This window comes from Aulonocara sp. 'chitande type north' Nkhata Bay, linkage group LG20 (genome assembly GCF_057382095.1).
Source record: "Aulonocara sp. 'chitande type north' Nkhata Bay isolate Kocher_YH1m ecotype deep benthic linkage group LG20, A_spYH_male_GT1.1, whole genome shotgun sequence".
Classification (NCBI taxonomy): domain Eukaryota; kingdom Metazoa; phylum Chordata; class Actinopteri; order Cichliformes; family Cichlidae; genus Aulonocara; species Aulonocara sp. 'chitande type north' Nkhata Bay.
In genome coordinates, this window is record NC_141363.1 from 9355854 (window position 1) to 9382948 (window position 27095).

At 41.4% G+C, this 27095-nt stretch overlaps 1 protein-coding gene across 7 annotated transcripts in view; it reads left to right on the forward strand.

The window, feature by feature from the left end:
• bsna (bassoon presynaptic cytomatrix protein a) overlaps positions 1-25409 on the forward strand; it is a 127092-nt gene extending 101683 nt beyond the window's left edge. For 4 of the 7 annotated variants that reach the window (XM_086277168.1, XM_086277164.1, XM_086277165.1 and 1 more), the window contains 9 exons: positions 1947-4440; positions 5309-5806; positions 7140-7486; positions 10938-11031; positions 12794-12925; positions 13144-13199; positions 14212-14341; positions 14566-14659; positions 19301-25409. In XM_086277168.1, coding sequence (XP_086133294.1) covers positions 1947-4440; positions 5309-5806; positions 7140-7486; positions 10938-11031; positions 12794-12925; positions 13144-13184 — 3606 coding nt within the window. In that variant the 3' untranslated portion in view covers positions 13185-13199; positions 14212-14341; positions 14566-14659; positions 19301-25409. Of the gene's footprint in view, positions 1-1946; positions 4441-5245; positions 5807-7139; positions 7487-10937; positions 11032-12793; positions 12926-13143; positions 13200-14211; positions 14342-14565; positions 14660-19300 lie in introns of all 7 variants that reach the window. The other 3 variants (XM_086277170.1, XM_086277171.1, XM_086277169.1) reach the window with 2 other exon arrangements.
• The last annotated feature ends 1686 nt before the right edge of the window (positions 25410-27095 follow it).

Consider the following 27095-nt stretch of genomic DNA (forward strand, 5'->3'; position numbering starts at 1 on the left):
GAGGTAGTCCTCCTTCTTCATTATTCCATCCACTTTATGCAATGTACCAGCACAACTGGCAGCAAAACAGCCCCAAAACATGATGCTACCACCACCATGCTTTGCAGTCGGCACTGTTTTCCTAGATCGGAACTCCTGAATTTTACTCGCCCAAACAAACCTGTAGCGATTGCGGCCAAACAGCTCAATCTTTGTCTCGACTGACCCTAAAGCTTTTCTCCAGAAAGGATTTGGAAGTTTCAGTCTTGTTTGAAGGCTAAGATTTTGAAGCAGGGATATTTTCTTTCGCAGTAAGCACTCTCTCAGTTCATAGCGATATTTCCTTTCATTTTCAGGGTTAAGTTTGGGTCTTTGTCTAGATCTTTTGTAGAAAGAGAAAATCCAAAATGACATTCATCCTCTAAAATGTCATTCTGACCCCAACTGTACCTATTTATATATATATATATATATATATATATATATATATATATATATATATATATATATATATATATATATATATATCATTGTATTCTTCTGACCCTTTGAAAAGTGTTTCATAGTGTATTTTTCACTGCCTCCATGTTAGGATTGTGAAAATAATAGGTCCCAGAGGGGATTTCTCTTTATGCTTCCGCCTACACACAGACTGAAATGAAAAATAACACACAACACACTATGATCTATTTACAATTTCAATATATGTTTGGTAGGAACAAATGGGATGATATATTATTTACACACAGTATAAAGACAAAGATAAACACAGATTATTTTGATGGTCACATCATTGACTGGTTTTGACAGGGAAGCCCACACAAATTCAGCATTTTATTAATTCAATATTAAGCAGTCAAAATTTACAGCTAAATCAAAAATCAATGATAATCCTAATTTTTGTTCTCTATTTTTAGTAGATTTTACAGTGGAAAATTGTAAAAGCCATGGTGGTTCATTTAGCCAGCCTTTAAATCCAGCTATATCTTCCAGTATATTCATTTGCTTCATTATACTGTACTTCATATGCCTATTATGTTGGGGTTTTTTGTTATTCCATGGTGCATTCTAAGTAAGAATATAGATTTTAGCATAACAAAACTACATGCTGTCTCCACAACCTTTAATTAAACTTAGGTTGTTTACTGGTCTCATCATTACTAATTATTTTATAAGAATTAAAAAATTATTAAGAAAATATTAAGATAAAGGTATAAATCCCAAAATTCTGAAAATATCAACTCAAAACTGTAAAAACAAAAAAAGAAAGAGAAATTCATTGCATTAGTAGCTATTAAATTAATGGAATACTCTATCACAGTTGCCACTCATTTCACTGTTTTTGTATGTCTGCTAACACAAACTCCACTCTTGTTTCCTGTTGTCTTTGTCCTTTTGTCTATGTGTGTTTCCTTTGTCTCCCTTATATGGCCCTGTCGTTGCGTCCTTTCCTTGTTTCTTCTGTTCTTTGACCCCTTTTTTTCTCTTTTTGAGTTTTTCTTCCTCCCTTCCTCCTCTTCTACTCATATTTTGTGCATGTCATCTCTCCCGCCAACTCTCTCCCTTTACCTATAACCCTGTACATTAATTTATTTTTCTTATTTTATTTTATTTTATTTTACCTTATTTGTTTCCTCAACCCTTTTTACATCTCACTCATCTGCTCTGCTTAATTGCTTCACCTGTTTTTTCATCTAACTTTGCTATTGATTTTCCCCATTATCCATACCTCGCCATGTTCATCTCAAATTCTCACTTACCCCCCCAACACACACGCACCTCCCATTTCTCCATCCCCCATTCCTATTCCATTGATCTTCCTAACCACTGTTATCACACTGATCTCCTCATTCCCCACATCTGATGTTTTACATCACCAATCCCCCCCCCCCATATTCTTCTCCTCTTCCACTCCTTCCCCCGTCTCTCTTTCTTTCTTTCTCTCTCTTCTGTCTCTCTCTCTCCAGCTGGCAGCCCTACAGCAGAGCTCACTGCTCCGCAAGGTCAAGCGAACCCTGCCTAGCCCTCCTCCAGACGAGACTGTTACATCAGCTCACCTGCCCATGATGACACCAGCCCTCCAACAGGTCTACCTGCCCTCCGTGCCCAGCCTCAAGCCCAGCTCCAGGTCTGGCCTGGCTGCGAAAGCCAGCCTCCTCAAAGACCTCACCCATGAGCTCAAGGCCGTGGAGCAAGAGTCAACCAAGCTGAGAAAGCAGCAAGCTGAACTAGAGGAAGAAGAGAAAGAAATTGATGCTAAGCTGAGATACCTTGAGCTGGGGATCCACCAAAGGAAGGAGACATTGGTCAAGGAGAGGGAGAGAAGGGATATTGCCTACCTGAGGTGTATGGGGGACACCAGGGACTATATGTCTGATAGTGAGTTGAATAACTTACGTTTAGCAGCTGCAGCTGCGTCACATGAGAGTAATGGGCTACTAACAACCAGACCAAGCACCGCCCCTCTCAGCCAGTTCACCAGTGACCTCAACACCGCAGCCCAATACCCACCCACCTCGTCCTTCCTTTCTTGTCAGTACCCCCAAAGCCAACCAGCAGCTCCATCTCAGCAACCAAGTGTACCATACCAGTCTGCAACATTCAACCAGCCTCCCTACCCAACAGTGTCACAGTCACAGGCACTGCCACAACCCACTCCCCTTCAAACCCATGCTCCCCCTCCTGGACCTACCTATCAACCTCAAACCTCATATCCTTCTCACACCTACCCCCAAACTCAGCCCCCATACCCCCAGACAGACATGGGGTTACCAGCTGCACCTCAGCCTCAGCCTCAGCCAGGGCATACAGGTTTTGGGCCAGCACCACCCGGTCAGCCACCATACCCCACCCACAGCTCACCCTATCCCAGCGCTGTGTCCTCCTACCCCAGCCAGACCACACCATACCCTGGTCAGCCCCAAGTTGATATCCTCACAGTTCATCCAGGAAGACCGAGGCAGACTTCATTGGCCGATCTAGAGCACAAGATGCCCACCAACTATGAGACTATTAGCAACCCTACTGTTGTGGTTACCACTACTGCTCAGGATGCTATCTATTCCAGTGGAGCCCCATCCTATGCTCAGTACACTGCAGCAACAACAATGGCAAGCTCGTATGGGCCCTATGGGTCAGCACCGGTGTCCAGCAGCTACGGTGGGTACTCAACAATGCCCCCCAGTACATATGGCCAATATACTTCCACTACCACAAGTTCATATGGCCAGTATACCACAACTACTGCTAATACTTATGGCTACACCACCACCACAGCCAGCTCATATGGACAGTATACTTCCACTGTGTCCAATGCCTACGGGCACTCTGTAGACAGTCCTTCCACCTACAGCACAGCAGATGGGATGTATGGGGCTCCTGGTTTAGAGCAAAACATTCCGAGGAACTACATGATGATAGATGATGTTAGCGAGCTGACGGCAAAAGATGGGCTGGGCACGATGACAGGGGACATGATGCATCATGGCGGCAGTGGGCGTTACCCGGGCGACATCCACAGCCACAGCAGCACCACTGGCACGACGCGTGGGGGAACTGGCAGCTCCTCTTATGGCAGGGCACCCGAGGAGGAAGCAGCGATGCAGGAAGAGCTGTACGACCACCATGGCAGGGGTAAGAGCAGCTACAGGCACGGACCTCTAGGGGGCAGCAGCAGCGCTAGCATGGGTGGGGGATCCCCCTATTTCTATGACTTCGACTACAAACATGGCAGCATCCGCTCTGGGGTACAGAAACCTTCACCGTCCTCCAGAACCCTTCTGGCTCCTGCTGTCATGTCATCCAAGCGCAGCAAGCACAGGAAGCTGGGGAGTATGGAGCAAAAAATCTCCAAGTTTTCCCCGATTGAGGAGGCACGGGATGTGGAGGCAGACCTGGCCTCCTATTCCTCAGTGACAGGTGCGGCTTACCCCTCCTCTCACATTCGAGGACGCCAGCTGATCGAGGATTACGGTTTTAAGAGGAGTGCTTACGACAGTGGCAGTGGCACCACTCATGGTAGTCGATACTATAGTATGACGGTGGATGAGGACGATCGAATTTACTACACCTCCACTGGCCGTTCCCGCTCCACTGGCTACGGCATGGACAAGATCTCAGCCAGGGACTACTCCGGGTATCGCAGCCGATCCTATGAGAGGGACGACCGCTCCTATCGATCTGGCTACAGGGGGCGCCATCCAACCCGACAATACTCTGAAGAGGAGAGTCCCCTGAGTCCTTTGGGGAGGTTCATGGGTTCTGGGCGATCGTCAAGTTTAGGTCCCGACCCGTATGACAGTCACAGCGGTAGATGTAAATACTATTATGGCCATTATGGTTCCAGTCACTCGCTGCCAGATGTTCAAGACCACATAAGGGACCTTCCCCGGACACACGTCTACAAATCGGATGATACATACTTTATAGACGATTATCATTGCGCTGTGTCAGACAGCGAAGGTAATTGTGGGAGATGAAATCCCACACAGTCTCACTACCTTCTACTGCTCCCAACGTTTATCTAAACGTCCCCCACCCACCCAAAGGCTAGACTTAGCAAAGAAAAAGAAAGTAAAAAAGAGACAGATATAGCTGTTGCATGCTAATGTTTTCGTCATCCTGAGAGTCACTCGGAGCTCTCGTATCAGTGGACTGCTATCTGTCTGTCTGCCTGCCTGTCCGTCCTTCCGCCTGTCCGTCCAGTCGTCTGTCTGTTCCAAACTCGCATGGTTCTTCGGCGTGGTCGTTTTCGTCATTCGCTACACTCTGATTCACTTGAAAGGTCTTTGCACGACACAAATGCATTGTTTTTTCTTTACAGGTTTTTATCTTTACTTATGTTTTTACATGTGTTTGGATCTACACTGCAAAACAGTCCCCCCCTATAGGTTTGATATTTATTCCGTCAAAGAGGTGTTATTGTCTCAAATCAGCAATTAAATAGAGGTTGACTGTTTTATATACCTGCTTTGTCTTGCCAGAGCAGTTATACAGTGTCTTAGTGCAGGATATCTGTCCTCCTCTGTCACTGGCTTTTAATTTGAAATGAACACAAAAACAGCAGCCAAAGCAGACAGTTTTGCAGTGTTTGTTTTATTCTGGTAATATTGTCTTGTATTGTGTGAAGTTTACATGTTTTAAGTGTTAAGTGCATGGATGTAAAACTTTTATTTTTATTTTTCTGCCCTTCTTTCTGTGTCTACCCCTACCCACTCTTTTCTTTTGCATGCGGTTGGTCTTCCTCCTGCCTTCTTCCTTCTTTCAGCCTGCATGCCGCTGTCTCCGAACGACATGGAGATTGACTGTGATCTGCTCTCGGTTTCCAAAGCCTACCATCTGGGCCAAGAAGAAACCGACTGGTTTGAGAAGCCACGCTCCAGTTCTCGTCACTACGGTAGCAGCCACTCTGGGAGGAGCCGGCACAGTGTCAAACACACCTACCATGATTATGATGAGCCTCCTGAGGAGGACCTGTGGCCCCAAGATGAGTATGGCCACACAGGGCGACACTCATCATCTCGCGACCACAGACACCATGGCAGTTCTAGCCGCCATTCTTCCTCCTCACGTCATTCAGATGAGCCTAGGTCCTCAAGATCCTCTAAGGGGCACCCCAAAGACCCATCTATGCGCCATGATCCCTCAGGAAGATCTTCATCTACAGGAAGACGTGTTGACTCAAGATCCGGTGGGTACCACTCTTCCGACTACTCCCGCGACTCATCTGGGCATCATCATGGCCAGCGTTCCTCCAGACAGGGCGACCCACACAGGTCTTCACGTAGCAAGTCCCAGGGTCCAGTGGACATGCAGGGGCAGCCACCAGGTACATACGAATGTTGAATCTCTTGTCAAACATGATTAGAGCGCAGTCTTTGTACTTTATACCTCAATGTATAGGTTAATTACAGTGTATTCGAAACCCGTTGACTTAAGTATATTGCAAAATATTGTACAGACTAGAAAGAGTTTATCTAAGTTATTGATTATGTGATTATTGGACTGACTGTTCAATTGATTTATATTTTCTAATTAACTGCACATTTATCTGAGAATTGAAAGCAATTATATATTATTGAATGTTATATTACACACTACGTTATAATGTCATTGTCTTTATAATGAAAGACAATGAAGAAGCAGTAAAAGATGCATCAACTAAAAGTCCTTTTCCTGAGAACAACAGCATTAGATCTCATTCGGATTCTGCTTATGTGGGCGATATAGATTAGACTGAAGTATGTTTCAGTTAGTTTAGTTTAAAATAAAAAAAACACTTATATTGCTTTTCGCCATAAATCTCAAAACTTTTTCATAATAGCACCTGCACTATTATATATCCCTAACTAATGAAGCTCGTTTCTTGTTTTTAGTGTCTGATCTAATAATGCTGATCCATGAGCTTAACCTTAATACTGAACACATGATTGTGTCACTTTTATAAATGTGTCTTAAAAAATGAAACTACAGCAGGCACTGGAGTTAATACCGTGTTCTTTTTTAAATCATTTAAGTCTTAGGTAGAAGTATTTAATAACCCCTGTTGTTCAGATTGTGTTTGATGCTTTTTTTACACTCATATATTCCCTCAGGGATCAACATTTTCTAATTAACTATATAATATCAGGCACATGTTTTCCAAGAAATGTGCTATCTGCAGGCAGCACCATGGCTGTTTTCTTAGCACTGCAGTCATTAAATCACTGCGTTCATCTATGCTCACAACATTGTTGTGTGTCATCATCTCATGCCTGTGTTTCCTGTCAGTTACTATTACACTGTAATAAAATCTGAAAGTACTTTATAAGAGAAAGCCAGAGTAAGCCGCTTCTTTTATCAGTACATTGTAGTTTTGGTTTTATAAAAGCATAACTTTCTCTGTGGAAGATGGTAGCGGAAATCATCTAACTTGCATAACCGACTTGGAAATGTGTGCACAAGACAAGAAACAGATGACGCAAAGGTCAAAGATGTGTTGACTGAATCCTTTCAGCTGCCAATCATTCCTTCAGTTTTGACAACAGTTACAGGCCTTCAGGCAGTAGCTGCAGAAAAAATCAGTGCTGAATTAATGTCCTGTTTTTTTATTGGCAAGAAGAGTCCATTTTCAAGCAATAGCCACAAACTGTTTATAAAAAACACCCTTTTTTTCCACTCAGGCTCCTCAAGGTCTGGCAGTGGCTCTGCTAGGGCTCAGGGATCTGCTGGTGGGCCTACGGGATCAGGACGGCAAGGTGGCCCGGGTTCCCAGACAGATGGGGCTCCGGGACAGAGGGCTCAACTCCAGCAGCAAGCCCAGACTTCAGCAACCAGACCAGGGCAGCCCGGTGCCACAACAACCAACAGCTCCCAGCAGCAGCCCCAAGCCCAAGGACAAGGCATGGGCATGGGAATGGGAATGGGAATGGGACAGGGCCAGGCCAAACCGGGGCAGATGGGACCAGCAGGTGGACCCATGGGCCAAGCCAGGCAGACAGGTCCAACAGGAACCACAACATCCACAATTGTGAGTCCAGAAAGAAAAGATGACTCTTCTAAGTAAGGATTTGAGGCTTGTTTTGTTTTCTATTCTGTATGAGGTAAAAATAAAAAATATGCATCTTTCGGTGCACTCAAATGGTTCAATTCACATTTGTATTTGACATTTTGAAGAAAATGTCATAAAAGGATGTTTTTGGTTTTATGAAGTAACATAAGAAGTATTTCATGACCATTACAAAAATATCTTTCAATATTCACATTACATATGCCATCCTACTGCACAGTAACAATTTATTTTGTTTTAGTCCTCCAGCCCTTTCACTTTCAGCTTGTCTCCACTTGTCTCCTTTGCACTCCTCCATCCTCCACTGTCCCTCCACAGTCCCCGAGATAAGAGCTGGTCCTCCTCCCAGTTCAGATAGTATATTGAAATTCTGCCTCGCCTCTGCTGGCAAGTTTTATCTTACACTGTGATTAACAGAGAGGCAGTTGATAACTCAGCGTAGCTGATTCACTGTCTGCTAGATGCTCAAGAAATTCTCACTCATAAAGTCTCTTTGCAAAAATCTATTCTCACCCTGCATTTCCTCCATAATCAGAAATCCATGTCAATCTATTTTTCTAGCTGAAGCAAAAAAATCTCACTCTGACATTTAACCCAAAACCTGAGATAGTTCAGAGATTCTCTTCATTCAATCTTTAGTAAATATATGAATGACTTTCAAGCTCACAAAGCCACTATCACCGTGCCGGTTATTACTACCCCAGAATCATTCATAATGTGCTTTCAGAGCTGAAGGGTGTTCATGATTTTCATTTTGGTACATTAGTATAAAGTCAGCAGGAAAAATGAAAAGTGAAATTGTTCATAAAATCTGATGTAAAATTATGCAGGGATGGGTTTTGCAAATGCTTCTGACAGGAAACCATAAACAAAACAAAAAAAATTGCGGTATGATAATTATTCAGCGTGTGAACTCATTCACTTGCACTCTTATGTTGGGTCCATTATGTAATTAAAAAGCATTGATTAAGTGGCTGTAAATAATGAAATTCTGTATGCTGCATTGTGCACCATTATGCATCACCTATGTTCTGCAGCAGCAAAAAGAATGAAATGGAAATGATGCAGCATATTTTGGGATTAAAAATAACAGTTCACTGTCTTTGAAGTCAGGTTTATTTATGGATTGCTTTAAATAGAAGCTTTAAATAAATCGCACACACACAGTTTACAGAAAACAGAGGAGCCAGTCTATCATAAAAGATAAAAATGACAGGGATCCAAACACTGGTTCATATTTCCTGTGTTCAGATAATCCAAGCTGTTACTGTGATGGATATCAGAAATGGTCTGGTGTGTATCTTTCCTGAGGCCATTGTCCATTTAGTTCTCAGATGTTGAATGCAGAGCAGTGGGGTGTCGGGGTGGGGGTTTGAGAGAGAGGGACACAACAGCACAGAAACTTTCAAACTGATCACAATGACACAGCAGATTCAAATAAATCAACTGAACCTATCAGCTCCAGTACTGGCAACTTTGTGTCACATAGATGAGTGCCAAGGGAATAAATGGATTAAATATGGATTTGATTGACAGCAACATCAGAACTCAAGATAAAAAAATGAAAAGAAAAGAAATGAAATGAAGCATTTTTATATAAAACTTTACTTTGGTAGTTAGTAGTAATTCTTTCCAGGGGTTTTAAAAGTATCAAACACACTGATCAGGCATACATTATGACCACCTCTGTAATGTTGCGTTGGTTCCCCATTTGCTGCCTAAACAGCCCTGACCCTGTCGAGGGACTCCTGAAGGTGTGTTGCGTGTGTATCTGACACCAAGATGTTAGCAACAGATCCTTTAAGTGCAGTAAGTTGTGAGGTGGGGCCTCCATGGATCGAACTTGTTTTGTCTAGCACATCCCACAGATGCTTGATTGGATTTAGATTTGGGGAATTTGGAGGTCAAGTCAACACCGCAAACTCGTTGTTGTGGTCTTCAAACTATCCCTGAACCATTTTTACTTTGAGGCACGGTGCAATATCGTGCTGAAAGAGGCCACGGCCATCAGGGAATAACATCCAGGTGAATGGCAGGACCCAGAGTTTCCTAGCAGAACATTGCACAAAGCTTTACACTTACTCCACCAGTTTGCCTTCTTCCCAAAGTCCATCCTGGTGCCACGTGTTCCCTTGTGAAGCGACGAACACGCACTCAGTCATCCATGTGATGTCAAAGAAAACATGATTCATCAGACTGAGCCAACAAACTTCTTCCATTGTTCTGTGGGCCAGTTGTGAGCTCACATGTCCATTGATGGTTCTTTCAGTGGTGAACAGGGGTCAGTTGACTGGTCTGTGATTGTGCAGCAACATAGACAACAAACTGCGATGCACTGTGTATTCTGACGCCTTTCTATCAGAACCAGCATTAGATTTTTCAGCAATTTGAGCTGGAAAGCTCATCTGTTGGATCGGACCACACGGGCCAGCCTTTGCTCCCCACATTCATCTGTCAGCCTTGGCTGCCCTTGACCATGTCACTGGTTCTCCACTGTCCCTTCCTGTGACCACTTCTGATAGATACTGACCACTGCAGACCGGAACAACCCCACAAGAGCTGCAGCTGTGGAGATGCTTTGACTTGGTCGTCTAGCCATCACATTTTCTCTCTTGTTAAATTCATTCAAATCCTTACTCTTGCCGTTTTTTCCTGCTTCTAACGCGTCAACTTTGAAGACAAAATGCTCACCTGCACCCTAATATTAACAAGCCCCATGATGAAGCGATAGTTATTAGTTATTAGTATTTACCTGTCATTGGTCATAATGTTATGTCTGATCAGTGTGTAAGGGTGAGAAGTTAAAGAAAAAGCTCCTGTGTGTTTGGTTTTAGTCCATTTGTCCCCTTAAAAAGGGGACAGTTCAAATTAGTACAAAAGAGTGTTCTTTTCCCCCAGGAGGGCTCCAGGGACTTTAACAACCAATGTCAGGGTGCATTGACTCTGTAGATATGTTTTTTCACTTTTTTCTTCTTCTGGGTTTGTGAATCAACCCCACCTCAAGAGAAAACCCTCAGACTGACACTTGACAGTGTTGAAAGTCATCATTCAGTCAGTCATCATTCAGTGAGCTGTCACAATACAACACAATAAGGGAGCAGCTTTCTCTCCAGTCTTGCTTCTGTCTCTCCGTCTCTTATCTATCACTTCAGCTGTCTTCTTCTCTTTTTATCTCGTATTGTCTCACTCTTTCATTCAAGTTTTATTCGAGTAAACAGAACTAAATCCCACATTCCTCCAATTCCTGTCTGCCACCAGCGATGTGAATACATGACAGACATTTTTCCCTGACTGTCTTCTACTTCCAACCTTTTTGCAGTGAAAAGAAGGTAAACATGGGATGTCAGTATTTCTAAATGGATGAACTTTTACCCTTTTCTCTCCCCCTCTCTCCATCTCTTTCTGCCTCCAGCCCAAGATCGACACACCTCCAGCAACAGCTATTGGAGCAAAAGCAGCACCTGTCTTGGCCTCAAAGACTGCCCAGCCCCCGCTCACAGGCATAGGTACTGTACACTCATCACACACACAAAACACACAGAATCCCAAAATTCCACAACTTGCCAACTGCTTCCCACTATGTCTGAATTATGTAACCACTGCGCACTCTTTCATCTAATCTGAGATTAATCTGCAGCTAATCCAACAGTGGAAAAACACACAGGAGGGCTTTCACTTCATGGCAGTAATTCCTCATGAATATGCCAAGTCACGACATAATGTGTTAGTTAGGTAATAGTATAGTAGTATTTGTGTTAATCTTCATCTCGCAAAATAATATCTATGCTTTTTTACCCCTTTCTAACATTTTTAGTAACTTTCTATTAAAATGAATCAATACTGAATCGATCATTAGTTTGAGGTCGCTGCCCTTAAAACTTGGTTACAGACAGTTGTTTTCCTTCTGTCTTTATACTGAAGAGAGGATGACCTTAAAGGGAGAGCAGCTAATCTAACTTGTTTCATACATGGATAAATCGAGGGACATGAAAGATTTTTTAAAAACATTCTTCATTTTTAATCATTAATTTTTAGTCCAATCATGTGAATCTAATTGCTCAACTTTAAATTCAGAAAATTCACATTTTTCTTTTTTAGAAATAACCTTACAAAACATTATAATGAAGTGGTGATGGACAGCTTAACAGATGAGCTGACACTGGAGTCATGTTTGCTGATGACACTGTGATTTGTAGTGAGAGTAGGGAGCAGGAAGAAGAGTGTGTAGAGGTGGAGGCGCACACTGTAGAGGAGACTGGAAGCCAGAAGAAGCAAGACACAATATAGCGTTGTGATGTGAAGATTCCAGGAGTAGAGGTAGTGAAGGTGAAAGAGTTTAAATACCTGGGGTCAACCAGCCAAAGCAATAGAAAGTGGGTGGAGCCACTATGACCTGCTATGATCTGTGGTTTGGAGACAGTAGCTTGGATACAAAGACAGGAGGCCGAGTTGGAGTGGCAGATCTGAATATGCTAAGATTTTCATTGGGACTAATCAGGAGGGACAAGTACATCAGAGGGACAGCTCAGGTTGAGCAAGATGGTTTGGACATGTGCAGAGGAGGGATAGTGGATATACGGGACGATCACGTAGAAGATTCATGGATGCAGGAAGGAAGGACATGTTGATGTGAAAGAACAGTATGATAAGGATAGGGTGAGATGGAGGATAGGCTGATAATCCGCTGTGGTGACCCGTAAAAGGGAAACCGAAAGAAGAAGAATTAAAAATAGCACCTGGATTGGTGCTGTTTTGGGACAGAACATCAAAGGCTAATTAATATTTTAGTGAAATTGCCATTTTGTTGGAAAATCAATTATTTAAACATCTCAACGAATGAGTAGATAGAAGATCCAGCTGAAAATGGGATGAAGCTAATTTTTCTTAAGGAAGGAAATCAGCAAACAGGAAGCCTATGTAGGTCTATCCGAGGGGACCTAATGACCAAAGAACGGCTGCAGGCAAGCAAATAAATCAAATAAATCAGCAAACTTAAAGGGCAGAAAAAACTCAACAGGGCAACTGATGAGCGATGCAGTTCTTCTACTGCCCTAATTTTTAAAGCTCGGTAAATAGACACACAACACCGGACACCAGATCCCATCATAAAATTCATATTTGCTAACAGGTGCCACCGAATATGAAATCTGGACAAATATAGATTCCTCCTCTACTCAGTCTTCTTCCGTATTTTCGTCTCTGGCCATGTTTCCTCTCCCACATCCCATCATCCTCTCCCTTTCTTCCACTCGCTGTATTTCTGTCCAGGCTCCAAAGCTGCTCCTAGACCTGGTGGTATTGGCAGTGCTGCAGCAGGTCAACCGGGCATGGAAGGAGAAGGCATGTTTTCTAAGATCCTGCCTGGAGGAGCCGCGGAGCAGGCTGGCAAACTGGGAGAAGGTAACGCCAATGAATCAGCAGAAAACAGAGAGAGCGCATTAAACATAAAATTGGTTGTAATCTAGTACTGAACTGATTACGATAAAAAGGATAATAAAGTATAAATAACTGTTAGAAAAAAGAAACTTTTACAACTCAATTTTACTTTATTGCTCAATAACCCACAGAGAAATCTGCAACATTCATCTAACTCTCCATTTTTGTCCACTTTCCTCCAGCGATCTCTGGTTTTGGCAAGAAGTTCACCTCTTTCTTCTGAGGTGCTAAGATTAAGGTATTTTTTCCCTTTTTTTTGCTCCTATTCATTCCTACATGCTCTTTACAAAGACACGCATCCATAAGATACAGCAGATAATGTATAAAATATGTAAATAATAGAATTTCTCTTTCATTTATTGTCCTGTCGCTGCACAGTTTATTTTATAAAAAGCACAGACAGAAAAAAAGAATAACAAAAATAGCACGCTTTTCTTGATTGTCATAGTACAACACAATCAGACAGCAGTTGTATTTTTGGTCAGTGATTCATGTACAAAGACCTGGAAAGATTTCTCCTTGTCTTCAGTGGACGAGTGCATCTCAGACATTAGGTATAAAAATAACTCTGCGAGATGCTGCTAGTTCAAAGTCTGGTGGGATTTTGACAGCTAGCTGGAGCATGTTATGTGTTGACTCTTGCAGGCTGTGGGGAGTGGGCGGCTTAAAATGGTTTTACACAGAACAGCCAGTGTGTTCATGAATCAGTGTGTGAGCAGTGTGTCTGTGTCTCAGTGTCATTGTGTTAGTGCTAATTTATATTTGGTCCTCTTGCTGCTCTGTGAAAGCAGGGTGAGAATTTAACAGTGACAATGACAGCTAATTGCTACTATGACCCACAGTTTTGCATCACACAGGCTGTTTGTGTACGCAGCAGGTTATCAGCTGAATGTACATATGCTGCGCTCACTACGACCACCGGAGCTGTAGACTTGAGACAACTGATTTGGAAGAGATAGTATTTGTTTTAAAATGATTTCTTGACTTGAGACATAAAAGCAAATTCAAGTCATTTTGAATTTGCAGAACCATGATAAATAAATAAGACAGTGATGAGCAGGTTTTGTAAATACCTTTAATTGTGCTTACTGGGCCTTTACACAAAAAGGATTTTTTTAAAGGATGAATGTACTGCAGACACCGGTGCATAATTTCTCCCCCTGAATGATTTGTAAGCTAATGTACTGCTTTTTGTAGCACTAGCAATTTGATATGCTGACTTTTCAAAGTGAATATTTGTGTGTTTGCAGGACTATTCAAACAGCCATGAGGCCTCATACCAGAAAAACCTGTTGCGTTCCCCCTGCTTTTTTTTTACTAAAAGAGAGAGAGAAAGGAGAGAGAGAGAGCGGGGAACAGAGAGGAGAGCTGAGCAAACTGGTGAGTACTCAACACTCACAAAGCTTAAACTTTTTGCTGGTGTTTTCTGAAATTGCAGTGCATTTGACCTCTCTAACTCATGTTAACATTGTCTGATATTACAATTTATTTCATGATCTAAAACATGTAAGTGTGACAAATGTGCAAAGACTAAAAAAAATCCCTGTACATACAATATAATGTACTTTGTAAGATGCCTAAAATACTCCTGCTTCCTCTTGCAGCCAACAAGGACTGAAATCCTCTGGATGCTTCATGTTACCAGCTTGTGCACGCACTGGAAGAGAGAATACACCGCTCTCTCTGACACGCCAGACAGTGAGTTACTTTTTACTTTACCTAACTGATCCATCAAGATCTTTTCATCCGTGGAAAGCCTCCCTGTAAAATGTTTCTTTTCAGATTCTCAAGTTCCTCAAGTGTTTTGTGGTATGTCAGTCACTGTTGTGATAATAACGATAATTATCACACACACACAAAAAGCAAAAATGTGTACATCTGTAAATTGTCGCGTCCATAATACAGCCTTTGTCATGTGGAGATTATCTGCGCGTTGTCTGTTTCTCAAAAAGCTTAAAACCAGTTGGTTTATTTTGGATTGCACCTTGAAAGCTGCCAGTTCTAAAACTGTTGCACTGATTTATGAAATGGCAACAAAACATCAAACTCCAAATAGGATCCAAATACGGTTGGCAGCTCATTTTGTTGCTCAATGAACCAAAGAGAGCTAAAGCTCCGAAATTTAGCTAAACCGTTATCAGTGTTTGTCTTTGATCAACGCTCAGTGTGAGACAGTGAGACTAATAAAATGAGATGTTTGCCTAAATACTTGATCTTTTTCCTTTGTTTTGATGACATTGCACAATGACTGCACGTCAGAATCTAAAAAAGGCCAAGGTATATTTTGGGAGTTTTTTATATATACTTTGATGACAACATCACAAAAGTCAGAAGGTGCAACAACCTCACTACCTAAATATAAATCAATTATACCAATAGTTGTAAGTGAAAAAGTACTTAAAGTGTTTTAAACAGTAAGTATGTGTTGTGTATAAATTTCAGACATCTGTTTTTAGATCACATATTAATCACATTACTGAATAACTTTATACGACTGCACTATTCCAGCCAGAGTTACTGTCACAGTTCTGTTTGTTAGTCCACTGATGGAAACAATTTAGTTAAAAAAATATTAAAACTATATTAGAGGGATATTGTAGTTTTGGTTAAATAATGGCATCTGCTTTTTATGGCTTTTTTATATTGTAACCACACTTCTCTCTCTAACTTTAACCATGTATTTATATGCATAAACTTACATTACCAAATATAAAATCATAGGGTTAATTTAGGTAGACCACAAAGTCGAGTTACATGCTACAGTTGAAGTGTAAGTAGCTGATGGCTCGCCTGACCCGCTTTCACACATCCAGTGAGAGAATGTCACATAGAAATGCTTTATGAATTGATCTGCTCTGCTCAAAATTGCATGTCTACAAGCCACTTTGCAACCCACCTCCATCCCAGCTCCTCGTACCTTTCATAATCAAATAAGTACCGATCCAATTTTTTAAGTAAATATTTCTCACCAGATGTAGCAACTTGGGGTAATGGGCAGGCATTGATGTTGCTACTGTTGCTCAGGGTATGTGCAGTGTTGCATGTGTGCCATAAAAGATAATAAAATGAGCCTATAGATTGCATATACGTGTGAGACTTTTTGTGCATGCATGTGTTTCTAAGTGCTCTGCAGCCACACACCACATGACTAAATGCTGCAGAGGGAGTTCTATATGTCATTTTACTCCTGCTGTCAGACATTTTTTTGTCCCTTTTTTCTCTGTGCGTGCTCCCATTTTTGCTTTTCTTTTTACCAGATATTTTCTTTTCTCTCCATCAACTGTAGAAGTCTCCTATTTCTTGTTCTGTTACTGCTCTGTCTAATTTCCAACACCCATGGAGAAATAATAATAATTGATTTCTTGTTTTTCTTTTCTCCCAGTTGTTGCTATCTAATCCTTGCATTTTTTTTTCTTTGCTATATGTCAAATGTACTTCCATAGCTGCCATTGACTCAAAAACTACTTAAATCCTATGTTACGATCTCATGACAAAACCATGTGCATTCATGTCTTGGTTAAACAGCTTCCAGTCTTCTGGAAAGAGCCTGGTTGCAGGGGTTTGCTCCCATTGAGCCACAAGAACACTAAATAGGTTGGCCACACTGATACTTGCTTGAGTCCGTGATAATCTTTCATTTCAGCCTAAACGTTCTTGATGATATAAACTATTTGTTTCCTACGAGCATGGAAGCATTTCTTTGTGGCCCTCTGGTTTGCCACGTTGACACAAGAAAGGGCCTTCCACTCACTTTCTCTTAAATATGATTTCTTTTTAACCTGAGTCTTCAAATTTCCCGATCTGAAATAATAAGGACTGAAGCGATCATCAACCAGTCAACAGACCAAAATAGAAATATGTGTGTAGATACCTTTGGCCACATAGTGTCCCCTCATCCCACAATATTTCTCTGTCTCCTCCCTCTGTCCAGTTACTCAGTCAGTGTGTCTTTGTGTGCTCGTACTAATACATCTTTGTGTGAGTCACTGTCCTTGTTTGTGTGTTCAAGTTGTGTACCAGCCCTTTGGGTGCCTGTGCTCACTGGAACAGATTAAGTCTGGCGCTGGGAAACATATAAATATATGGCACGCTGGAGCAGTTAATCTGGGTCAGGCACAGTGGAAAAGAAAACTGGAAGGCAGTAATTGTGCAAATATGCATTTGATACCATTTCTTTTTAGGGAAATACATTTTTATTGGTACTATCACTTACAAAAAGGAGCTCATGGATTGCATGAGTTCATTTTTTGCATTTTGCAAATAACACGAAACCTTTGTTGTTATGCTAATCTGATTTGCAGATGATGTAGATGCTCCAGTCATTATGTTTTGGTAACATTACTTAAAAACCTGCCATGCTTGACATATCTTCTACAGAGGAAGCTGAATTTGGGGATGAGTGGGATGAGGGCACTGAGATAGTTAAACAGCCTCTTTTGGCCATACCTGTCAGATGGATGACTTTCCACCGGAGTTCCTTAAGGTTCTGGATGTTGTTGATTGACATGCTTCTGGAACACTGAATTGAGGTCTGGGCTGTTGCCTCTCGTTTGGCAGACTGTGGTGGGAATCTAAATAGAGGGATCCCCTTTTCAAGAAGGGGATCCCTCTATTTAGAGAGGGCTCACACTCTTCTGCCTCCTTGGAAAAACCTTCAACAGGGTACTGAAGAGGAGAATCTGTCTGTTAGTCAGACTTGGATTCAGGAGAAAACAATGCAGTTTTCTTTGTGGTCACAGGACACTGGACCAGCTAGTCATCCCCTAAGGATATTTAAGGGTGTGTGGGAGTTCGTCCAACTACCCTGCATGTGTTTTGTAGACCTAGGGAAGGCAATCAATCACATCTCTCGGGGGTTCATGTGGTGAGTGCTTCAGGAGTATGTGGTATCTGGCCTCTTTGGCCAGTAATAAGTCAAACCCATTCCCTTTGGGTTTTGGACTCTACCAGAAGATTTGTCGATGTAACCGAGTGACCTCCAGCTTGTGTTGGAGCGCTTTGCAGCTGAGTGCGAGAGTGAGAATTAGCACCTCGGTGTGGTTCTCAGGCTGAAAAGAGTGTAGTGCCCACCCCAGGTTAGGGGGAGTTGTTGCCCACAGTAGAAGGATCTCAGTGAGAGTGATAGATGGATTGGTGTGGTGTCTGCAGTGATGCAGATCTGTTGTGGGGAAGAGAGAGCTGAATGTGAAAGTGAAGCCGGTCGATCTATGCTAATACCCTCATCTACGGACACGAGCTGTCGGTCACCACCGTGAATACAAAAAGCAGAGATGTGTTTCCGCTAATGGGTGGCTGTGGTCTTTCTTAGCCAAAGGGGGAGAAGGTTGGCCATTCAGTCAAGACTCAGAGTTGAGCCGCTAGTCCTCCACAGTGAAAAGAACCAGCTGAGGTGGCTTGAGCGTCTGTGATGCTTATATCTTGTTTCCCTCTACTCCTCTCTCCTCTGAACATGCAAATGAGAAGGGATTGCCTGGAACATGCAGGAGTTTTGCATTTAATTGATTACATTGTGCTGCACATATAAACTGGAGTGTTTTGTTATTTGCTTTGACTTTTAAGGCTGAAGCAGGAAAGAGTTCTGAGTGAATGAAAACAGGATTTCTTGAGCAAGACTCAGCACTACTTCTTTTTTTTCTCAATGAAAGACCTCAATCTCACAGGTGTGACGTAAATTTAATTGCAAAAGTGAAATGCGTAGAAACTGTAAGCACAAATTGGTGAGAATGATGACTTTATTTAGCAAAATCACTGAGTATTAAATTATTGCTACAGTATTATTAGCTTTGTTCCGTGAGAATCCTCTGCTTCACTAATGTGCAGACATACAGTAAGGGAGCGTGCTTACTATCCACTGTTATTATGTGCTTGTGTGTTTGTGTGCATCTGTTCAACAAGCAAGACCGGCAGTCTATTCCTTAGACTAACACTCCCTCTAGTGGACATCAGTACAAATGTGTAGACTAATTCCTTTAATGTCTGTGTGTCTTTAACATTTAAAAATGTATATCCACAGGGAAACACTATTCTGCTTTATCCTTGTCTATAGTTCACACAAAAGATCTGGACTCAATCCATTGTCCCCTCTGTGCCTTCTATGTCAAAAGGACAGCAGCTGTGATGTTGTAAATAGTGGTTATTCTGTACATATGTGAAAGAAATAAGCTTTACAAGGTGAAGCAAAGTTACAGTGGGTTATATTGGTGCGGTAGCAAATGATGCACCACTGCTAATGCATCTAACAGTAGACTTTTATGAACATATACATACAGAGACACCAGACCAAACGGGGTGTGTTCTATATTTTGATAAAATTCCTTTTCTGTTTTTTGTTTTTTTTAGATAAAGTCCAAGCCAGGATCCATCTTCTGAAGGAGTCTCTTCATCCATCCGACAGTCCCAGCCAAAGAAGCAGATGTGAATATTGCAGAGTCCTTGAACCAACCAACCCACAGTTCTTCCAAATCCAAAAGAGCAACTGGGAGCTAAAATTGGTCTTTGCTTTTGGTTTTCCTTGGAGATCTCCACAGCTGAGGGAGACACGTGGAACCAACTCAGGCCCTCCATGTAGATTTAACATCAGTGGACGGAAATATGGTTGGTGTATATGGGTGATGCAGTTCTGTTGTCATGGGCTGATGTTCATTCCCGCTAACAGCGTATAGGAAATGCTGGCTTTACCAAGCTGGTGGCATGCAGGAATCTTTGCATTCATAGTCCTTTGCTAAAACAAGGAAAAGTATCAACCAAACTCCCCTCTCTCCTCTTTTCCGTCTCTTTTCGAAGTAAAGAAAGCGTGGGGCAAACGGATTAAACCGTTGGAGAACTGCAGGTTTTTCTGGTACTAAAGACTTCTTGTTTGCTGACAAAATGAAGAAACAGAAACGTCTCTCTGAATGAATAAGACTATGACAATGACTTGGCCGACACAGAGGGAGCGTGTTGGCATGCATTTCTTTCCACGGTTTGCTCTGTTTTTATCTACATTCCAGATCGGAACAGTTCCCTCTTCCTCACCTCTCTGCATTTCTTGAATGCCGATTCTTCTTTCTTTCCAGTCCCCGTCAAACGATCCACGCCACGCCATGTCTTTAAAGAAGTGGATTTAAAAAAAAAAAAAAGAAAAGAAGAAAGGAAAATGTAGAAATTTGGAATGCATGGAACTTTATATCCAAGACCTTACACTGTTCATCGTTACTTAACAGAGGCCATAAAGACACTGGAAACACATCGACATAAACAGTAACGAAAAAGAGAGATTACTGAAGCAACACACAGGAATCCGGCCACGGGAATAAGAGGAGCATTTACTTTTACTGAGTTTTTGTTGTTGTTTGTTATGTTCGTTATGTAGAATGAAGCTATAAATGGTTGGATTATTTATTTATTTATTTATTTTTTAACCAGCCATTGCAAAGCCATTAAGACAATATTAGCCTGCAGTGCTTGTGGCAATCTCTGCAAAATTTGTTTCTCGGATACTGCTCGTGTTGTCATAGGTGGTTGTCACTTTTGTTGATTTCTTTTGATTTATTTAGTTTTCTAATCTATTTTTTTTAATTTGCCTGGTTTTATGTTGCAGGTTACCAGTATCGCCTTAATCATTTTTACATGTTTTATTTTCAGGTAACAGTGGCATACTTTTTTATGATATCCTGTAAACACATCATCCGTCACATCCTTTGTTTTTTTTTATGTAGTAACATCAGCTGGAACACTGGCCACAGAGAGATTAATTTCTATTTTTTTAAATTGACATTGTTTTGATAATTTTTTGTGATATTATTTTTCATTTCTATTTTTCATTTTCTATTGTTTTTTTTACCCCCTTCCATTTGATTTTTCCTGACTTTTTATTTATTGTGAATAATTATAAAAGCAATAGGGCAAGAGGCGATGAAGTAAAGAGCACAATCATGTGTCATTTCAAGAGTTGGTGGAATAGAAATGTGTTGCCTCCATCTGTCTAACTTACCACCGATGTCTGACTTAAAAGTACCGCAAAATTCACTCTTTACACTGCTGTGCCAGAGAGCAGGAGTTTGCCTGATCACCACAAGTCCGCCCAGATCTTTCCCTCCGACCGGCAGTAACCTGTTTTGGAGTGTTACACTGCTACATAAGCCAGCTGGAGTCTGATCGAAAAGCACTGCAGGGCAGCACAGAGGCACTCGAAAAGCAGACCAGTCCACACACTGAGGCAGAGCTGGACTTGACGTCATTTCCCGTCGGGAGTCAGGGGAAGGGGGAGTTGTTTGTGCCCGAGGACGATTCTTCCGGCCACTTCAACGCTCCTTTTAGGGAGGCTGGAAAAGGCTCATCCGAGCTCTTCGCACTCGAGTTTTTGTCAGCATGCGCCTTCACTCTGTCAAATGTGCACATGAAAGCACACTCTAAATGGTGTCAAAAAGGGAAAAGAATTGTGACTGAAGAACCAGAAATTAACACACTTGGTTGTGTCACACAAAGTCACTTGCCTCCCCCCCCACCACCTTTAACTTTCTATCATTGGTGGCATCGACAACTCTACCCCCCTACCCCCAAAAAAACCCTCTCTCTGAGACTGCCAGCTGTCAAGGAATCTTCTCAGGTCAGTGTTCTCCCTGCTGTTGCTCCTGCAGTGTATTGTGGGGTCTGTGGTAAGGTACTCAAAATGTACTCTGTCAGGCCAATCATCGCGAGGCCCTCAGCAAAACTAAATGGAACCAACCAACTTCTGCTGTATATTGTCTGTGTGAACACTCGCTGGGAACCTTCGCATGCGTCCCGGCGCAGAAAACCTCAGTCACCTCTATATCGTTCTGTTCCTAATGTTTGTACGTGTGTGCGGGTTCTGTATGCGTGTATTTAACAACCATCATCTAATGTGGAGGGGAAAGGAACACAAAAAAAAACCCTGGAAAAAAACAAGACAACCACGAGTTTAATCACGACAAATATGGTGGGCAGAAGAGGCGACCTCTCATCTCCAGTCGTTCTATGCAATGAATCATATTTGGAAAATCACGAAGAGGAAAAGGCAAGTGAAACACACAGATTGGGGGGGAAAGTCACACGTGTTTTTTTGCATATCACATTTGTTTTGATATCTGTGGTAGATTAATATAAGAGGATTCTGTGAATTTGTGTATGAAACTGGTTAATTGTAAGGGAAATCTGAAGATGGATCTTTCTTTTTTTTCATGTTAACCTAAATGTTTGGGGTACCTTTCTGCAACCAAAGATGTATTCATGGCAGCTGGGAAATTACACCTATGATTTGAACAAAATATGCTGCTTGATGAGTTAGATGCATCAGGCTGTTCTCTATCAAATGTTAGGCAAAGCTGATGAAGTGTGCAATTTCATATTTTTATACAAAGTGACTTTTCTTTTTTCCAGCCAATCAGTAGCTCACATAGAGAAGAGTCAAAACCTGCTTACCAATGAACACAAACCAAAAAAAAAAAATTGCTGAAATGGAAGGAGCAGCAGGTGCAGATATTTGAAAACTATTTAGCAGGGACTCAAAAATCCCGGTTGTCATGAACGCATCCAAGCAATCCAGTTTCATAAAGGAAAAATAGAGAATTAACAGATTATAAGAGACAGATTATGATATACTTCAATATATTCCCTAAAATGGTAAGTGTCTGCTCAGGGGTAAAGAAGAAAAGGTCTCCCGTTTTTAATTTAATAACCAGACCCAGAATTCTTATTAGCTAGCTACCTAATGTGCAATTGTAGTTTTGTTTTTTTCAGATAATGAAGCACCAAAAATTAAAGGATATAGACATAGCAATTTAAAGTTCAGATGTATAATTATTACAAAACCTATAGATTATATTTAACAAAAGAAACTGCTGTAGGCTATGAAATTAAACACTATTCAAAGCAGAATTTAAGCAGTGAAACAGGGGAGTTTGCGTACGTGTGGGTGCGTGTGTGTGTGTGTGTGCGTGTGTGTGGGTGCGTGTGTGTGTGTGCGTGTGTGTGTATGTTTGGTTTGCACTGGTAGCAGCTTATTAGAGCAAGTTATAAAAGAATCTATTTATTGAAATCCAGATTTAAAGAGTTGATTTATGCAGTATCAAAGTATCCCTTAACTATAAATACCTTTGAAGTCTTATTTGAGCAGGGCCTGACAAGAAGCTAGTATATGTATATATTGTTTTTATTTTCTGAAACATTTATCATTTATAGATGATTCGTCTATGTAAGAGTTTATTTTATCATACGGAGCGGGTATAGAAAGCGAGCTGGCATTAGGAAAAAGAGAGATTTAGGTTTAAAATTTATAGATATATCGATGAGAAACTGTGTTTGTACATAAGTCGCCTATATGCTTTTTCACCACGGTTCTTCAGCCTCATTCTAAGTTGCACATTAAGTGTGTGTAACCCAAACAGAGATCGCGGATACGCTGCCGTCGGATTGGTGACTTCACCAACAAAAGATAAGGCTTCAACAAACAATATGAGAGAGAGTTTAACGTTACCCAAGTTAATACCAACTTCCACTATTGTACAGTATGTCGTATGTTTTTGGAAGTTTGTTTAAAAAAAAAAAAAGAAAAGAAAGAAAAAAATCCAATAAAATGTTGAATAAAACAATCCTCAATCACTTTTGCCTCAGGAAAGCACACATTAAAGGCAGCATCGCAACGGAGATGTTCAGAAGACAACAGATAATAATGGGTGTGTTTGTGCAGGCGCAGTGAAAGCAGATCGCTTACGACACCGGTGAAATCGTGGCTGCTGCCAGTCAGAGAGAGTCTGTAATATTTGGAGCACATAAATCCCAGGAACTGTGAAAACGTGTTCGTGGCGGTTTCTTTTTTTCTTTTTCTTTTTTTGCTCCAGCCGCTGAAGGTGACTTAAATATGCATAGCAGCAAGGGCTTTTATACTAATATACTGGTCATTGAAGAAAGCCATCCTGTTACTGCCCTCTAGCCAGTCGTGGTCTCTGTCTATACTCTGCGTGGTGTGCGTCTATAACCAGGAATGCAATGGACTTCTGTTCAGACCACAGCAATCACCAGTGGGCAAAAATAACCAAGCCACAGCTGGGTTTTTCAATGGCGTTTGAAGCACAAATGTAAACAATATTAGAGATACATAGAACTCTGAGGGGTTGTGTTCCAAATCGTGAATGAAATCTGCTGTAGGGACTTCCTCCAAACAGAAAAATCTGGAGTTTTTCCTCAATGCCAGGAGCAGGAATATTATTTCAAATGACCGTTTGGAACAAAACTCTAGTAGTTGGATAGAGAACTCTGGCAGATTTACAGACGTGAAGCTAAACGAGAGGTTTCTTCCACCACATCTGCGACGTGTCTTTGAATCTGAAACGTCTCAGCAATAAAGCTGCATTTATGCACAGTCAGACAATCTGGACCTTTAACCCTTTGTGACATTGATCTGTATCTGAATTGGGCGTGAACGTGCCACAGAGTGCCACATAGAGTTATAAACACAGTGTCTCTGTTTGAGCTGTCTTTAAATGCAGCTTAAAATGCTTTTGGGAAATCCAGACTGTGTGTGTGTGTGTGCGTGCGTGCGTTCCCGCGGGTGTGTGCGCTCAACCAAAAAAAGGTAGCATGCAGTGCTTGTACAGAGCATAGTGTAGTAACAGTCACCACTGGTCTTGCTGTTGGTCATGAAGACAGTGAGCGTATAGTAGGACCCTAGATCGATTTTAAAACACAAATATATATATAAAATGTATAGTGTGTGTAAATGTCTCATGGGTGAGAGGCTGTAAAAGAAGCTAAATGCCGAAACAAATGAAACCACGAGAGAGTCCATCTTTCACTGTAAAACCATCAGGGATCATTTATTGTCACCTTTTACCTGTATGAATCATTAAAGTTAAAAAAAAAAAAGGACAAGTGCATGACCTGGACACCCGCCCTAACCCAACCCTACTACTCCCCCCCACCCCCTTTTGACCACACAAACCCCTTCGACCTTTGACCTCCCACTTCACAGGTTGCCATGTCGTGTTTTTTTTCCAGTGTAAATATCACACGAGAGCCGGCTAGAGTCCGCTTCGAAACAGACACCAACAACATGTAAATGCCATGTAAATCTCAAACATACACACACACGCGCGCACGAGAGGCACGAGAGAGGCGTTTGCACACCAAAAACGGCAACACAAGCTGGAGCGTATGCAAGCCGGAAACTCCCTGCCCAGACTCGTGCTACTCGTGTATAAAAACAACGAGAGAACATAACGAACAAGATCAGATGTTGATTTGATCAATAAAACGACAAAATGCATCGTTGTGCGTATGTGGCTGGCTCATGCGGACTGTTTAAAACTCATTTTAAAAAAAAGTTGTATTCGGATATGAGAAAAAATAAACATATTGGTCTGTGTAGAGTTTCTATACATGTCGTGTTTGTAAAATGAGAACATCAAAATCAAAAAAGGGAAAAATATCCTGGCTTCCATGTGACTTTTGGGGTGGGTGGGGGGGATTTTATGGAGATGGGGAGAGGGTGAAGCGGACATTGGAAATGTGTGTGTAAAAAAAACTAAAATAATTATAAAATAATGCAATTGAATGAAGTAAAAGGTTGAAAATAAAATACAGAAAAAGGTGGAGAGCCTAAAAATGAGTACAAAGTGTTCCATTCACTGTTGTAAGTGCAATGAGCTAAACTTCCTGTTTCCCCATTGTAAAACCTTGTGTATGTTTCCGTGTATTCCTCCTGTAAATGGGTGTAGTAGACCTGGTGCATCATGCCATGTAATGTGATGAATGACAAATTATGACCTTACAATACATTTCAATCAGGAAATATAAATAAAAAAAACAAAAACAAATACATTAAAAATATGTTTACGCTTTGTGTTTTTTAAAGCTGTTGCTTTTCTGTGTCTTTACTGAGCTGATCCATCGTTCATAACTTGGCACGGCAGTTGATCTCTGCTTTGAATCAATATTTGGAATATTTGGAGTATTACCATTTGTTTTTGGAATATGAACATGTGCATCCATGCAACCATGTGGGCACCTGCAGAGATTTTTTTAAGCGCTGACAGCTACATCATTGAAGCAGGCTTCTAACGGCAGCTGTGGCATGCAGCTTGGACCTTGCAGATGCCGCTGATGTTCTCAAGATGCAAAATGATGCAATTCACTTCTGCAGGCCTGTTGATTTTCAGCTTAAACAGGAGACAAGTGAAGCCAGTCCCCAGGCCATTGTTTTCTAATAGCTTCGTAAGAAGCGCTGACTCCGTCTCCCTCTGTGGCATCGTCAGCCTCCCTAAACACGCCGCACACACAAAAACCCTTTAAACCCAGTTTTGTTTAGTTTTTTTTTATCATTTACTAACAGTGTGTACACACATAATTGATTTATGCATATTCTTATACCTGAATTTTTTGTATTAAATAAAGTTTAGAGGTATTCCTCACTATGTGCACAATTAAATATTAAATACAGCCCCCCCCCCATTTTTGCACATGTCGAGGAGCGTGTCAGGCTACATTTCACTGTGTGTTATACTTGTATAACTATGCATGTGACAAATAAAGAACCTTGAACCTTGAAATGGAGGCCGTGCTCGGAAAAATTTAAATGCAAGTCATTAAAAAGAAAAATGGAATGCTTCAATTGTCATGTTTGCACATGAGAGAAAATGGGCCTTATTCACTTATATTTGCATATAAATGTTCTCACTCTGCGCACAAAACACATATGCAAAATTCCCACTGGATTCATAAAATCTGCACAGTAGCCTGTTTAGTGCTCAACCACCATCAAATCATTTTCATTTCCTCTGAGATGCTCACTGTGACTCAAATTTATTTAAAAATTTACTTGTGTGGACATCCAGTAATAACGGTCACTTGGATTTTTTTTTTTTTTTAAGCCTTTTAATTTTGTTTTGTTTTCTTTACAGTACGTGCACTTTTTTTTCATGATTTGTTTAAATCGTGTATGCTGTCTTTCCCCATTGTAGCCTCTCAACATCTCCTGTGATTGGCTCCACGCACAGCTGAATCACAGTCTTACATGTGTAGGATGTCATGACTGCTGTTAGAAGCCCACTGGAGTTAACGCTGTACTTGTCAGCACTCAAAAAGTAGTGAAAATAATCCCCAGTTAAACACGCCCACTAGGAAGAGTCTTCTTGGTGCT